At 37.6% G+C, this 16,843-nt stretch overlaps 1 protein-coding gene across 32 annotated transcripts in view; it reads right to left on the bottom strand.

Annotated features, from left to right (window-relative positions):
- Window positions 1-1,323: 1,323 nt before the first annotated feature.
- Window positions 1,324-16,843, bottom strand: part of SLMAP (sarcolemma associated protein) — an 86,894-nt gene continuing 71,374 nt past the window's right edge. For 22 of the 32 annotated variants that reach the window (XM_030502314.1, XM_030502322.1, XM_030502319.1 and 19 more), the window contains 5 exons: window positions 14,928-15,248; window positions 13,468-13,585; window positions 10,909-11,080; window positions 9,320-9,454; window positions 2,743-4,688 (listed from right to left, as the gene is read on the bottom strand). In XM_030502314.1, coding sequence (XP_030358174.1) covers window positions 4,599-4,688; window positions 9,320-9,454; window positions 10,909-11,080; window positions 13,468-13,585; window positions 14,928-15,248 — 836 coding nt within the window. In that variant the 3' untranslated portion in view covers window positions 2,743-4,598. Of the gene's footprint in view, window positions 4,689-5,720; window positions 5,811-9,319; window positions 9,455-10,908; window positions 11,081-13,467; window positions 13,586-14,927; window positions 15,249-16,843 lie in introns of all 32 variants that reach the window. The other 10 variants (XM_032920226.1, XM_030502323.1, XM_032920227.1 and 7 more) reach the window with 2 other exon arrangements.

Raw genomic sequence — 16,843 nt, 5'->3', positions numbered from 1 at the left:
CAGGGTTGGGTTTTGGTTTGTGGGTTTGAGAATACAGTAGTTGCTCAAGCAACACTCAAGGACACTTACCTACAGAGGTGACTGATTCTTTTTCTGAAGTTCTTAATGCAAGAATTCTTTTTCTAAAATACACGCTTAACCTCTTGACATTATGGTCTTGATGTCGAAGGCAGTCGGTGAAGTTTTATGGACTGTGATACCTACAAAAACGATCAGATACGAGTTCCCTCTACCTTTGCCAAATAAAGGGAAATTTGAGCCTCCAATGGCCCTTGCCACCAAAACCTTTGTTTCAGTTACTGATTTGCCTTCTACTTCTGGGAGCCTTTAGTCAAATACTGGTGACACCCAGTTTTTAAAGCAGCAGCGGGTGCATCCCTTTCTCCAAGCAGAAGAACTTGGCTGTGTGGGCAAACCTTTGCTTGCCAATTTGAACAATTTGGCACAAACTAAAAACCAGGAAGGCAGAAGAACTGGGAGGACCCATGCTGGAGACCCATTTCCCACCAGAGGAGAACGAAAGGAATTTTGTGTCCAGAAGCATATGCAAAGAGGGACTGGGATGAGTAAACCAGCTGGATCTGGGGAATTCAATGCAGCTGTTGGCTGGAAGCAATCACCATTCAAACAGAGATATAAGCGCAGGAGAGAATATGGCTTTTAATTCTTCCATATGATCAATTGCTATATTAATAGAGACTCAAAAACCTGAGACGGTTGCTAATGAAATACTAATGGTGCGTGAAAAGCCAGAGAGAAAAAAGGCCCCTCATGGAAACTGGCCAGGCCCAGCTGCAGACCTAATGCAAACTACGATGGCTTCCCAAAAGCTGTTGTGGTGATCTGGTGGTTTAAAGCGCTCAGATGCTGCTGGTGGAATGAATTCGGCAGTGGATTTGTCATGGAGAAGATTCAAGCTGAATAAATGATTCTTGCAAGCGGTAGAACCCTAAAGATTAAGGCATGAGACATTCAAAATCTTACGTAAAGCACTGAAAATTTGAACAGGTACATCCTTCAGAAGACTTGATTAGAAAAAGAAAAGTAACTTGGGAATATACCCCACAAATACTTGCACAGATGATTACTTTTGCTTCAGCCATCAGGCATTTGATACTAAGTCCAACTAAGAGTCTTTTATGAGAAAATTCTGCAATGTATTGTGCAGGATCACAATATTGTACAATAATTGTGCAGAGTCCATTTAGCACCAAAAAATTTCCAGAGATTCTGCAAGCAGGATCAAGCTAAGACTCTGGAAGAACATATTTAATTCAGCTACAAGGAACAGGAAAATTACGCTATATTTATTATATATTGTACATTTATATTTTTTAAATAAAAGGCCTGCTGTTGTACTCCCCATATAGGTAGAATTCTTTCCGAGTTTAAAAGGCGGTGCCTCAGTCAGGACATTAGGACAAAACTGAAGTGTTCAGATATTTTATTATATTAAGTCTTCCAAACCAAACTAGCAACTGATAAAACACTTCTCAGACTATTTTTTCTAAGAGGAACCTTTTTAAAACCTCAAACTTCAGTGCAAGCTCAGAGCACTTGTTTTACAAGTAGAGCATCTTACACATTTGTGAAAAGCTGCTCGTCTTACAGTAACTCCAGGGCTTAGCTAATCAAGCCTCAGAACTAAAAAGAAAGAACCTAAATAAGAATGTGAAGAGGCACACACATTTACCATAAACAAACACAATGAAACACTAGAAAGGTTTGTGCATAGAGTGCTTGCAAAATAACTCCACTTGCTGCTTTAGTATCAAAGCACTGAAGAACAGCAGCTTCCCAGTTATCCAATCCTTCTCCAGGGATTCTCACAACAAATAAAAGTGAACTGTGCATTTTAGCTCATTCCTGATCATTTCAAACATGCAAATATCAAGAATTCCTGGGAAAGGCACTGTATTAGAGAACCACGGGTATACTTGTAAGCACAAACCCCCATGCAATGTGTACTATGCACCTGTGTATATAATATAAATATGCACACATGCACATAATTAAATTAGAAATCTTTCTCCTTTAATACAACCATGTTGGGTCTCAAATTTCAGCTCTCTGATCCTTTAAAGATTTCTGAAAACACAGTATTTGTCTTATGCCACAGGCAGCATCACTCAGTATGGGGCACCAACTGCAGTGCAGGCTGGCACTGAGGCTGGTCCCAGGGAACTTGGCTCCTTCCCTGCTGCCAGCCAGGAGGGACCACTGCTCCACCAGGCTCCACTCCACCTCCTCACACCATGGCTACATGCTACTGGCAGGGAGGAGGGAACAGGATCCATCGGAAAAGTAGCTGAAAGAGGGACAAATAGGGAGATCAAGATGCTAAAAGAGAGAGGAGGCAGCATCAGGCTCCCTTCCCCTCAAAGGGCTTTCCACTATCACCCCACTATTTGCAGCCAATGCTCCTCCATCTCACAACCCCTGCCACAGGCACTATCCACCCTTCAGCTGTGAACACCTTTTTGCCCCCATGGCAATATGCTCCCAAGCCTTCCATGGCTCTCTCCTCCCGCCTTTCTTTCTGAAAACCACAGACAGGAGAGAGATCAGCTAGACAAAATCTTAAACCAGTGCAAGTGTGAAATACAAGGTAAAAAAAAAGTCTTTTGCTATTATTACTGGACATGCTGCAGACATTGTGCCTAGTAACTGTGGCAATACCTAGTGCAAAAGAAACTTAGCATGAATCTTTTGTTTTCAAATGACATTCAACTCAAACATGCATAGGGAGAGTAAAGTTATTTTATTAAATCATGCACATCACGTGTGTTAGTGCAAATAGTTTAATCTGTACTCCAGAAATTCTATTGTATTTTTATATCTTTACAAAATAGATTTAAAACAATTATTTACTTTAAAAAATGTAATTCTGAAGTTAAGCATTTCAGAACAATATTTGCAATAACCTATATACAAGAGGTACTAAGTACCACTGGCATACGAGTGTTCTGTGGTTGGGTGGCTTCCTGCAACTGAAAAGGATGAAATGAATGAACTAAATGACAATATATATTTTCTACAAGTCACTTGCGGACTTTTTTTCCAACTAATAATCCTCCCATTAGTAAATCCCATTTAACTTAAGACAGAACCTTTAATTAAAGGACAATGACCCTTAAAACCTCACAAAGTAAATTATATGCTAAATTTCTATTTAAATATTTAAACTGTCGATTGCCATAACATTCTTTAAAGCCAATTGAATTGCTGAGATTACCTCCCTATTTTGAAGTTTCCTTTAGCAGAGCCATTTTACTTTACCATTCTTTAGCATATTATTTAAGTCTTTAATAAACTTTTTTGACAGAACTGTTGAGCTGAACAAGACAACTACAGTCTACATTTAATTCAGCACTCACTACAGTGATTCCCACCAAAAGTCAGCAAGTAGCAATAGTTATAGTACTTAGATAAGGAAAAATAAACTTTGTAATGGGGACCACTGCATCATACTTACAGCCATGTGATGAGGATGCACAAAATTTTACTACCAAATTAAAATCATCTTTACCTGACAACACTTCGTCAGGTACATGATTCCAATTTTGTAGTATTTCATGTATCTTAGATTTTTTCAGCTAATCACAGACGTACTGTAGCAGTTCTCTTAATAAAGTTACGTCAACAAAAGCTTATCTAAAGAGCATCTCCAGCTCAAGTCAGAAAGTATCAAATGACTGAAAAAATAAACTGATACATGTGATATGTGAGAAAGTATTCATACTTTTAAGGAACGTATCTCTTTAAATATATGAAATTTAATAAATTACATTCAAACTAAAGTTAACGTAAGTTGAATCACTGCACTATGTCCATCAAATGACCAAGTACTTGCTCCCAGGAATACCTTAGTTCACTCAAGAACACACACATGCTTACACTCACACACGCGCACACTAAATGCTTTAGGCTGGTCTTCACCATCAATATCTCTATCTTTTAAGGCTGGACATGAATTGTGTTTATTCCCAAAAATTATGAATAAAACAATCCTTATCAAATAAAATATGCTTCCTTCAAAAGGTGTGATAAGTTTTCTTAAGTCTTGTTCCCAACAGCTCAGTGACTTAAACAGCAAGTAAAATGGTATACTAGTTGTATAAAAAAAAAAAATAATCAAAAAAATCATACTGAAGGCACTGAGCACACTGCATCTGTTTACCAAGTATCTGCAAGGTTACTTGGCTCGGGTGTCCAAATTAGAAATGTATTTTTCTTCTTAAATCTGGCAATCAGATTCTAAAGTAAGTGTCCACAACCCTAGCCATTATAAATAATTTGGTACCAAGAGCCTACTTTAGGCCACCATTATAGTATCAGAATCCCAACATACTATTTTAAAACTTGCATGAAATTGTAAGCAAAAATATTGCTCACAGTATGATGAATCACAATTTTATTTCCCTCTTTATAGACAGATACATTTTATACAGTTTAAAGCAAATGACCCTACTGCTGTTCTCACGCAGAGCTGTGCTGTATTAAGAGGTAAAAAGGAAGAGAATTAATCTGTTTTCCCTCAGTATATGAATGTTGCCAGCTTCTAAAGGGAGGACGGTGTATGGATTCAACAACAGTTCTCATGGAGAAGCTCTGGTTAGGCCTGGGTACAGCACCACGGCTGTTACAGCAACCAAAGCTGCCATCACAGGCATCCAAGGCCATTGTCTCTGTGTGGAGAGAAAAAAAAAATCAATATCATATTTGTTCTAATTCACACTAATCAGTTTACCCCGTGGTTCCTGAAAGTCCTGAGTTCCTGTTGATAGGCATCGCTAAAATGTTACTCATGAACCCTACTGCAGGCTCATCCTGACTTAGAGCATCACAGTAAACCGTGTTTCTCTAGCAACGGGAACTCCACAACTCTTCATGACTGAGGATCATCAGGAGAACTTTTGGCAGTTCCATATTTCCAGCTTCATTACTGTACGCACCTCAAAGAGATCTGCTATTAAACATGTGAGGGCTTAAGATGTTTAAAACGTTGCTTGTGCCAAGTAATCGCTAGATACAGGTTTATGCAGTACTGACATCTTTATCTTAGCTTTTGAATGTTTAAAACCAGATCTATAAAGTTTGTTTGCAGCAAATCCTAACAACATCATTTCTAATGGACTGTCACAACATTTCAAGACAAACAGCATTTTGAGGACACACTGAGAGACATTAGAGAGAATGCAAGCTGAGAGGTCAGTATACAAACCAACCACCTATTTATCATCTTGTCTGTTTTCCCATCTTCTTCATAGCAATAGTGAGAAAAAAATAAAGTGTTTAGAGCCAGAGAGGAATTTCTTAGTCCATAAATAGGAACCAAAGCTGTTCACTTTTATTATTAGAGGCAAACTCTTCATTTTTCATAGTTAATTAAGCAATTAAGTTTTCTTACAGGCCCTAGCATATAGCACTATTGTGAAAAAGGTAGCCCATTTGCTAAAGACAATCCAAGACCAAGTTAGAAGCAGCACATTCAGAACCAGTTAGAATGAAATTCATTGTTAGAATTAAAGGAATCACACAGATGTTAAATGATTAGTTGATTGCTCCGCTCATCAGTATCAACAGAATGGCATATTAAATGAAGGGTTTGCTTCAGGTAAAGAAATACCTGTGTATTTCACCATGCACTATTTTATACAGAAATGGCACAAACAGGTGAGAGGGACAAACATACATTGACTGAACAGTAGTGCTTGTACCTTTCGCTACCACAATGGGCCGTAACACCAATACAGGAAAGCCAGGATTAGGCCGATGAATACGGCTGGGACGGGTTGTAATATGGAAGGCTAAAGAAGGGAAGGGATATTAAAAATCACTTTGTGCTATAAATCAATCAGGTAAAGATGATTTAGAGAGGGGAAAATAAGTCAGTGAGTTTTGTTTTAATTGAAATGTATTAAAGACATCTAACACAATACAGCATTATCTAATCTGGTATACAAAGTTAGTACACCATTCTACTCAAATGAACAGGGATGTTTTAAAAATAAAGGAAGTAAGCAGAAAATGTTCTAAGAAACCTCTTGTCACAACTTGGAATTTAGCACTTAAAACCAACACAAATCTTAAACTGATTTGCCTATATCTTATTTCTAGGTGGTTTTAGTTTTTCTAAGTGATAGGAAATCCCATCTGGATTTCTTAAGGTACAAAGACTTACACCAGATATTGAATTTTTCAGCTGCTACTTCATTCCTTGCTACTTAGCCTTTCCCATTTTCCTTCACCAGCCTCCAGGAAAAACAATCCTTTTCCTCCAGAAGTGAATCAATCACAACTATGTCCACAGGCAAACCCCGTAGCTCAGACATTTCCGTGAGACTGTAACGTAACTGTATAATCATCACTAAGTTACTATAAAGCAGGGAAGTACATCTTGATTAGAGATACCACCAAGATCAGCATCTCTGGCAGGTCAGCAGCCTTGTGACCAAATGCAATTCTGAAAATTGATCAAATGTTGGAGCTGGGCCAAGCCACCAGCTGGCAAGATTGCAGGGCTCACTTAGCTTATGGCCTCATTAGAACCATCTACACATTCTCTCAGCGACATTCAATTAACTGTGAACTACTTCACATTCTGAATGGACAGCCTCCATCCTTAATATGAGAAAGTAAAAGCAAAAATTGACCTAAATGCTTTTTAAGCTGTCCTTGAAGACATCTGCTTTCTCTGAATCCTAGCCTATGTATTCGTGCACACACAAAGACACACAGAGGTTAAGTTCAAACCATGCCAAATATTAAGAACTTTTTCGTGCTGAAGCCACCTTGATTTTGTTCAAATAACTAAATAACAAATTAATGTTTGAAGAATTTCTAAAAACCTGTGATTCATACATAAAATTGCATCCTGTCATGAATTTGTAGAAGTCACTTTATCATAGAACCTCTAATATGGTTCAAAACACAGGAATCTTAGAAGGTATTCTAATCTCTGCCATTCCATTCAGATTTGTTTTAATCAAGGCAAATATTTAATAGCAAAATTATGTGTAACTATTGAAGTAATTTTCATGCAGGATTATTTTTGTGTCATTGGTGCCACAAATCAGAGTGCCACCTTCCCACAGAAAGCATGTTGGTAGAAATAATCACAGCAGTGTTCAAAAAAGTGCCAGAAGTTTAAGTCAACCAGAGCAGCTAATGTTCTCAAACCATTCACATCAATAAATCTGTCACATAAAGCACAACAGGAAATAATCAGTGACTACAAGCATGCAAGCACAAGTAGTACACCACACTGCTAAGCATTTTAGAACACAACACTGCAATTTTTTTTTATTTAAAAGTCAAACTTAAATATAAAACCTCAATATTTAAATGATATCCCAAATGGAGCACAGAAGTCTTGTCTTTTCTAGCATTTGTTAGTTCACTGAACAATTCTATGGATTTTTCTATTATTATTATTGGGTTTTTTTAATTATACACATTCATGGCTGTGGCATCTTGGCAAATGAAGCAGACGATAAATATCCACCACATCAAATGAAATTGCCTCAAAACGATTAAATTTTCCCCCTCACAAACTTATCAATATTTAACAAATCTCCTTATTGTTGAGGAGCATTTAACGAGGTGCTTCACCCAAAATATGCATCTTATATTAGAATACAAAGATATGCAAACTCAGATACAGATGAGCTGTAAAACGGAACAAATCCCACAGTGGGAAGTCCCTTTGTGAGTCACTGTCCTCAGACATGAGGTAGCAGATAATGATTCCAGGATAAGGGGACAATGGTACTTGAAAAATTTGACCTTGGAACTCAGTATCAGTGATGCTTCAAATAATCCACAAGATAAAGATATGTTTTACATTACTGATTGTGAGCAATGCTTGCTTGAATAGCAAGCTTGTACTGCAAGTTCTTAAATGGCTGGATGCTCTTCATCGTGCCCTGACCTCCAGGTTTCAACTGTCATAACTAACTCCTCCTCTGGAAACATATTCGGCAACTGCTGCGGTTCCTGATTTCACCTAAATACTCACCTTGAATTCCTCCTAAAATTTCCCTTACTTTCTAAGCTCTTCCACTTTTATCACATGCTGCAATTCCCTTCACAGTATTTTTTCCCTTTACTACCCACCTTTTTCCATTGACCATTTTAATACTAAGGTTAATGTTTTTAATATAGCAGGAAATCTCACATTCACAATTGTTTACTCAGTGTGATCCCTCCTATTAAAATGGGTGCGGTTTTGGTTGGTTGTTTTTGACTTCTGCCTACTTTAGTGACCCAATATTATGTGAGCACTGCAGAAGAATTCTAAGCAGGAAGCAGGTTCCAAGAGAATTCAAACATCGTATTCCTAAAGAGATGGCTGAAGACGTGAGAAAGGCTTTGCATTCTTTAAATCCTTGACAGCTCTAGTATGTTAGAGGTTTACATTTGGTAATTGGCTATGGCAAGAGTATTCATACAAACTTTGGGCATCTAGCAGCCAGCTGATTTTAGAGGATAGCCCCTGTAAAACTTCCTTTGTAGTCAGAGAAACAGTTTTCTAAAAGGCTATTACAGATCATCCATTATCCTCCTGTTTTGTACTATCCACTGCAGGAGTTGTTCATGCTGTACTGATCATAGATGCCAGACATGAAGACAATAAACCAGCCATCCCATGGTAATAAGGTATCTAAAATAAGGCTATGACGTTATAATGTGTCTGCCAAACCTTTAACATTTGAAGGATTGCAGAAGTCTCAGTGTAAAAAAATAAGTTGTTCCTAGCTGTAAACTCAATTCTAATGATACAACCTCTTAAATTAATTGCAATAGAAAATAATATTTTCATTAGTGAATAGAAAGGACAGTTCAACTGCACTGTTCAGCACATGAGCCAGTCAGGGATAACCACTGTTAAGAAGCATGAGCAAGAGTAAGGAGGGAACACCCACTGTAATAAATACTAATAAAAGAATGTTGAAAACTATTGCTTAATTCATAGGGACACAGATTTCTCACCTTTTACCTGTACCATTCTCTAAAATTAACAAGTTTTACTCAGTTCTGGTTCACTAGTATTTAAGCCAGTTGTTTTCAAGAGAGCAGATATCTACGGCAGTATTTAAAACTGTCACACATCTGTAAATTTAACTTGCATATTTAGTTGTAACAGCGTAATGACCTGCAAATTTGCACAGACAGTACCAGAATGGAATTTTGCACATATGGTTCACAGCCTTTTTTTTTTCCAGTCCTTTTCTATGTGACACTCGTATATTCCCTCAATCAACAGAAGTGCCAGTGTCATAACCCAACTTCCCCACATTATTTTGTACAGACTTACGTTGTTTCCTTTTTCTTGTAGCAGCTTCAAGTTTTCTTTACATTGTCTGAGCTCTTCTGTGAGTGACTGGTTTTCTTGTTCAGCCATCTCATACTTCGCCTTTAGCTCTGAGAGCACAGTCTGTGTTCTTTCATACTGAAGACAAAGAGAAAACAGTCTGCGGACCCCCGGACACCCAACATATGCTTACATTCACTTAAAGCACACTTCCTTCCCTGTCGTCTGCCTAGAGTAACTTGCCTTGTATCAGCACACTCTCTTTTCATAAAAGCAGGGTAGAAAAATCCTAGTTTAGATTTCCTTTTTTTCTCAAATGAAGATTTTTGTCCCTGATACTGAAGGACTAGGATTACTAAATACAAGCAAATATGAAGTAAATGCAAGTCCATAATTCATCTCTCATACCAAACAACTACTCATTATCATATTGGAAAGAAGTGTAATAACTATGAAGACAAAACAAGGAATAGGGGAAGAAGGAGTCCTTTACGTTTAAATAGTGGTCTTAAAATCTAGGCTGTAGCTTAAATATCTATGCCAATCAAACGGGTGCAAAAATCAACATTCTCTATGAAGTAAATCAAACCCTCTTCACACACAGCATAAGGAAGGCATTAAAAAAAAAATTATGCCTTATAACTATCATACCATAATCCTTGGTGTAGGTCAAGTACAAACTATACTGGGTGAATGTGTCCCATGTTCCTACAGTATGGGCAGCTTCTCCTTTTTCAAACTCATACCAACTTTTTCTATAAATGACAAGCTTTCTAATCCTCATAACAGGGATTAGTAAGGACAGGACCAATGACTTTCAGTAGTGGCATTTACCACAAATTTAAAAGATTAGGCATCTTACAAATATGTCTGATTACAGACCCAGGGACTAACAAGACTGGGTTTTTCTAATCCTGAAAATGGTAAGGAATGTGACATGGATGAATTAATGACAAAACAAAGAAAAGGACTGCAAAAGAAACTAAAAGCAGTGACTGGGGAAAACTTCCCTCAAAATGCTCTTAAGAGAAAACAAGTAACTGCTGGAGACTATGACCTTCTTCCAGACATAATCTTTAGAGGCTAGGCAGATGAAATATATGCTGAAAATGCCAGCTTTTCCTTATGCACTTGCTAATGATCTTCAGCAGCCTAGGGATCCAGTAAGATGAAAGGAGACCTTTGTAAAAATATGTAGTCCCGTTGTCAAATAAAAGAGCTTAAATCTAACTAGGAAGAACACACTGACTAAAAAGATTGAATTTTGACTCATAACAGCTAATGAAACTCTACACCACAATGTTCAGGAAGACTCTGAATAAGGGTTTACCTGTCTGAACAGCTTAAAAATAAATTCACAAAGGTAATGCATGGAAGTAAACTTTAGGAAGTTCCCCAAACACATACAAGTCATTTTATTTGAAAACTTTCTTCTCAGATTTAACCTTCAGTTTATATATTGTTAGCCACCATAAAAAATAAAAGCATGAAAAGATTTAATTACTGGAAATGGTGCTTCTTTTCTTTTAGCTTTGAATTGAAAGCCACTGGGCATTATATTCTCTCAAAACAGAGATAATGTTCCATGTTACCTCTTTCTGAACATCTTTTGCTTGATTCTCAGCTTCACTGAGTTGGCTTTTTAGACTAGCTGCATCCCGTTGATGTTTTTCTCTCAAAGATCCCATCTGATTTTCAAGCTCCTTTCGAGACATTTCAAGAACACTTATATCGCTGGTTAGCGCTAAACTCTGTTTCTGAGAGCTGAAAAACAAAATTCAATTGATTCCTCATGTGTTTTAAATGCAAACAAACAAGAGATTTTTTTAAAGCACTTTTCATCCTCCAAAGCTTCACACATTATTTTTATTTAATATGGAAATAGCTTAGAGCAATCACAGAAGTAGAAGATCATCACTGCCTCCCATAGTCTTGCGTTTAAATACAGGTGCACATCTTAGTGTGTATAATTAATCATATAATTTAAATAATTTATCATTCATAATTTTTAGCTTCTTATTTTACTTTTTGTTAATCATCACATATTTATGATATACTCAAAAGTATTTTGAAGCTAATTCATAATTAGTCTGCCCAAGGTTGTCAGAGGTATGTCACTTATTTGCACACACGCTTCTGCTTACTCCAGTTGCATAAGCTAATAGCTAGTATCTTCCTGAAGTGTTTAGTAGAATTGTGTAATAGTCATAAGCCATTACAAACTTCAGGGTAATAACTGAGTGGTGTTCATTTGTGCCTGTGCAAGACAAAGAAAAATAAGGGAGACATCTTGCATATCTCCATTGTGCAAAGCCTGTATTTGCTCATGTGACCTTCCATATGAAAAAATAGGAATAAAAAAACAAAACACAAAAAAACCCCACCAACAACCAAGCAACAAGCAAAAAGCAACAAGTGGAAATCAGGGCATGACGGAACAAAAAAAGGTTTGATTCCTGTAAAATAGCACACCAGTAGAAATGTTTTACTGTGGGAAATTCCCATTTTTCAATGAGATCTTACAACAGTGAGGAAGCCAGAAGGAAAAAATAACCCCCAAATCAAGCAGATAGCTAAGCATGATGGTAAAATTCAGATCTACAATAAAACAAAGTTGCTGTCCCATATTTACTTTGTGAACTGAATTCCAGTATCTGAAACTGAAAAACAATGTAATTATGGCTGATGAAGGGATAAGAGAAGTTACTTTGAGGCAGAAGATTTAGACAGCCTTTAGCAATGTCATGTGCACAAATAGCAAAAGAAATACAGTAAAACACAAATACTCCTGCACTTTAAAATCCCTTCTGAAAGATATTATGGTGCTTGTGGTAAAAAGATTCGTATTTTTCCCTGTTAACCAAAACATGACACAGAACACCTTCTGCCCACCATTACTGTTTATAATGTGACAGGCTTCCATGAGACACCCTACTATCTGAGAATCATTTTCCAACTGTAAATGCTGAGAAAATTTTAGATTAGGAAATCTACATGGTTTGTTATCTTTTAAGTAGGACAACTGTTAAATCTAAATATTTCCACAACACGTGCTTCCGAGTCCTTATTAAAAGCTGCAAAGTAAGTCAGGTTACCTTACAACAATATAACACAACTGATCATAGAATAGTAAGGGTTGGAAAGGACCTTAAGATCATCTAGTTCCAATCCCCCTGCCATGGGCAGGGACACCTTGCACTAAACCATGTGGTCCAACGCTCTGTCCAACCTGGCCTTGAACACTGCCAGGGATGGAGCATCCACAACCTCCCTGAGCAACCCATTCCAGTGCTTCACCACCCTCACTGTAAAGAACTTCTTCCTTATATCTAATCTAAACTTCCTCTGTTTAAGTTTGAACCCATTACCCCTTGTCCTACCACTACAGTCCCTAAAGAAGAGTCCCTCCCCAGCATCCTTATAGACCCCCTTCAGATACTGGAAGGCTGCTATGAGGTCTCCACACAGCCTGCTCTTCTCCAGGCTGAACAGCCCCAACTTTCTCAGCCTGTTTTCATACAGGAGGTGCTCCAGCCCTCTTATCACCCTCGTGGCCCTCCTCTGGACTCGCTCCAACAGCTCCATGTCCTTTTTATGTTGAGGACACCAGAACTGTACACAGTACTCCAAGTGGGGTCTCACAACAGCAGAGTAAAGGGGCAGGATCACCTCCTTCGACCTGCTGGTCATGCTTCTTTTGATGCAGCCCAGGATACGGTTGGCTTTCTGGGCTGCAAGCGCACACTGCCGGCTCATGTTCAGCTTCTCATCAACCAACACCCCCAAGTCCTTCTCTGCAGGGCTGCTCTGAATCTCTTCTCCGCCCAACCTGTAGCAGTGCCTGGGATTGCCCTGACCCAGGTGTAGGACCTTACACTTGGCTTGGTTAAACTTCATAAGGTTGGCATCGGCCCACCTTAAGTAGGGATAAGTAATACAGAAGCATTTGCAGAACACTAAAAAATAGCTGGGTATAACAATTTGGCATGAAAGTGTGCTCAGCACAATACTATGATATAAATAAAATTTCAATGCATTTATTGAAACACCATCAGAAATTTAGAACCACTTTTGGGAAGAAAAGAACAACAACAAAAAACCCTTCTTCAGCTATTATGAATCCCTCCTACACAAATCCATTATACCCTTACCTAGAAAGCTCCTTCTCTTGCCGCTGAAGTTCAGATGAAAGCAAAGTATTTTCCTTCCTTAGTGTAACACATTCTGCTTCCAGAGCACTCCACTGTGCCTTCAACTTTTCAAGTTCACCTGTAATGAATACAATTTAATTGCATTGAGTAAAATTATTTTGTGACTGCTTCAAGTATTACCAGCTAATAAATGGAGGAAAAGCTGGTATCAGTCATCAATCTCAAATATACGTGATTACAGTCATGGCACATGAATTCTCTTACAAGTGCCTATAAAACATTACAATATCTTCTACTGTTTTGAGGTTTGTGAGCCATTAAGCAAAGTAGTGCTGCTTTTTTTAATACAAACTTTTTCTAAAGCACAAGGAATAGAAAATAGTCTATTTATAGGTCTACTCTAGTAGAAACAGTTGTTATATGTTTAGAAACAGTGACAAAAAAGTGTATTTGAAGAAAATAATTTACCAGTCTTCAAAATAGCAAACAACTAGAATCACTTGGTGATTCTACAAAGAATCACTGCTCTTTGCCTCTGCTACAAAGAACAGAATGTTTAAAGCAGTAACTAAAGGGTCAAAATGAGACCTTTGAAACAAAATCAGTCCCTGGCAAAACAGATAAAAATCAATGTTACATACGTCTTAGTAATACAATGACAGGGACCTCAGTTTGAACTGGAAAAAAGCTTCTCTGACAACTTCACAAAGATTGACCAATTCAGAATTTAAAGCATATTTTACAGATGTCAGTTTCTGTGTAGCATGTTCAAAGTTTTTTCAGCATGAGCTTTTGATCTCTCTTAGCAGGTTCTCCAAGACCCAAAACTGTAGGCCTGGAGTAGTGGCTCACAACCAGTCCTCATCAGATGTGGGTGCATTACACGCAAAGTGAAACACAAACTTAATGAGCCTAAAAGAAGCCCTATGCTGGCTCAACAAAACATATTTGTGTATCTCTACATCGTGTATCCAGAATAAAGCTTTAACATTTTTATGTTAAAAATGAGATCGTATCAACGGTTTTATCAAGCCATAAAATACAGTTATTTTTCTTGAGTGAAGCTTTGCTAGAAAAATCAGAAGGTGAGAAGCTACCCATTTACAGGCTTAAATTATACACAAGTTACACAAGTCCTTTTGGAAATCTGTGGCAGCATCAGTGGCAACCTCAAACAGTACAAGTTTTCCATGTTTCTGAGTGGAGTTATACTTGGTCCACTCTTTATATTGAAGGATAACAAAGCTAATTTAGGCATAATTGACAATTACTATTTAATGAAGTATACAAACCAGCTTTTGTTACACTACAAGCCTTGATAAACATACATAAATGCACATGTGGGCGTATACAGACATAGTAAATGACTATAGAGAGACAAAGTGATTTGAGTAACTGACATCGGATTGAGAAGGATGCTACTGTTAGCACTGGTCTGTGACACCCCTTTAAACAAGTACCTTTTAAGCACGTAGCCTCTTCCTTCTGCTGATCCTCACACTGCTGGCATCTGAGCTGAAAACTGGCTTGCAGACTGACAATTTCTTTTTCATAATCTGAGGCATCTTTCCGCCACCGTTCAAGTTCCGCTCTCACTGTTTGCAGCTCATCTTGCAGTGCAGAAATATCTGTATCTCTTTCTGATGCTGTCTTTTTTGCTACTTGTTGAAGTGACAGAATCTCATTTTGAGCACTCACTAGTTCATTTCGAGTGCTTGAAATTTCATTCTCCTTTTCCTCACGAAGATTCTCAATTTCTTCTTGTAACCTTCGCAACTGAGCTGGAAAACATACATTCATGTTAATATTTTTAAAAACTGTATTTACAGAAAATCTAAAACACATTACTCCCTTTCTCAACTTGCTGATGTTTAATAGGATAAAGAATCTGAAAGCAATTGAAAAGTATATTATTCTTGACAAATGCCATACCCTTAAAGAGACACGTATGTGGAGTCATGCATTACAGAGCATCAAAAGAAACAATAATTATGGCTGGACAAAGCTGTCTTAGACAGGGTTGTGCTATGTGTGCAATACTATAGCAACTCTCCAAAATCTGAAACCAAGATTTAGATCCAACTTCATTGTAAGCAAAACAAGTATGATAGAACACAAGGACGCTGCATGGTTCAGGGACAAGAAGAAAAGCAAGGCAGCTTCTGTGACAAGCCAAACGCCTGCAAAGCTACATTGGAAATGTTTGCCTGTTCAGCAATTAGCCTGTGATGTCTATAAATATTTGAGGCACAGAGTCTAATTTGTACTCCAGTCTCAACATGCAGTGAAGGAAATAAAAATAATTCCTTGCAAAAAGCATTTTTCAAAGGACAAGAGGAATTTTTAATTGAAAGGGACAGATGCACCAAAAATACTGAATGAAGTCCTGCAGCATTTACAGCTTACTGTAAATATGCAGCAGTCATGTACACACTAGGCTGCTTTAAATTTCTGCATGAAGCAAACCTTATGACTCCCATTCAAACCTGTTTCATTACTAAACACATCTCTGAGTGCAACTATTTTTCATAAACATGCATGCAAACAGTTGGGAAATAAAAGAGTACAATGCAGAAGAAAGGGAGGATGAAAGAAATAACATTACAGTTAAAACCCTGCCTGATGGAAGCAAAGTGTTTAACTTGCTCAGTGGTTTTGTTTTGCTTTTTAAACAACACATATCAGAGTTCACATGTATTTAACTGATTTTTAACATGGGAAAAAGCAATTACTAAATTAACAAAGAACTGCTCTGAGAAGAAAAGTGTGAAGTTCTTAACATCACTTGAAAACCTAATTTAAGATACTGCAGAGGGTCAGAATTCCACATTTAAAGTTCAATGTTTCAGAAGCAAAGGGCAAAATGAGGACAGGGGAAAGTGTGGGGAAGATAACCACGGCTGAGTAACCTTCACGGATTACTTGTATTTATTTTTGTTCTCTCAATCCATTACAGAAGATGACATGGAGAATGTCAGCGACTCTTGTTGTAAACTGATACAGTATAAAAGCTGCTCAAGAGAGACTTGCACTTTCATCACAATTATAGCTCAGTAGCTACATATACAGTAATGTAGGCAGAATTCATATATGAGTACAGTCTAGAAACTCTGCTGTTAGTTGATGTACAGTGAAGAAGAAAAATGCAACTAAACAAGCTTCAGCAAGACATTTAGCTCATTAGATAAAGAGCCTATAAATTACCCAGTTCCACATTCTTGAGAAAAAAGACAGTATGGGAAAAAATGATAGTTATTATATATTGTAATACATAAGAGCTATTATAGACAACAGTTATGTTAGATTTCACAGCAATTCTGTTTAAGACGAAACAGTCTGTTCTGTAACAAAGACATCTGCAGCATGATTGATTTCT

Source organism: Strigops habroptila, chromosome 11, assembly GCF_004027225.2.
Source record: "Strigops habroptila isolate Jane chromosome 11, bStrHab1.2.pri, whole genome shotgun sequence".
NCBI classification, from domain to species: Eukaryota; Metazoa; Chordata; class Aves; order Psittaciformes; family Psittacidae; genus Strigops; species Strigops habroptila.
This window is presented reverse-complemented; position numbering and strand designations above follow the sequence as displayed.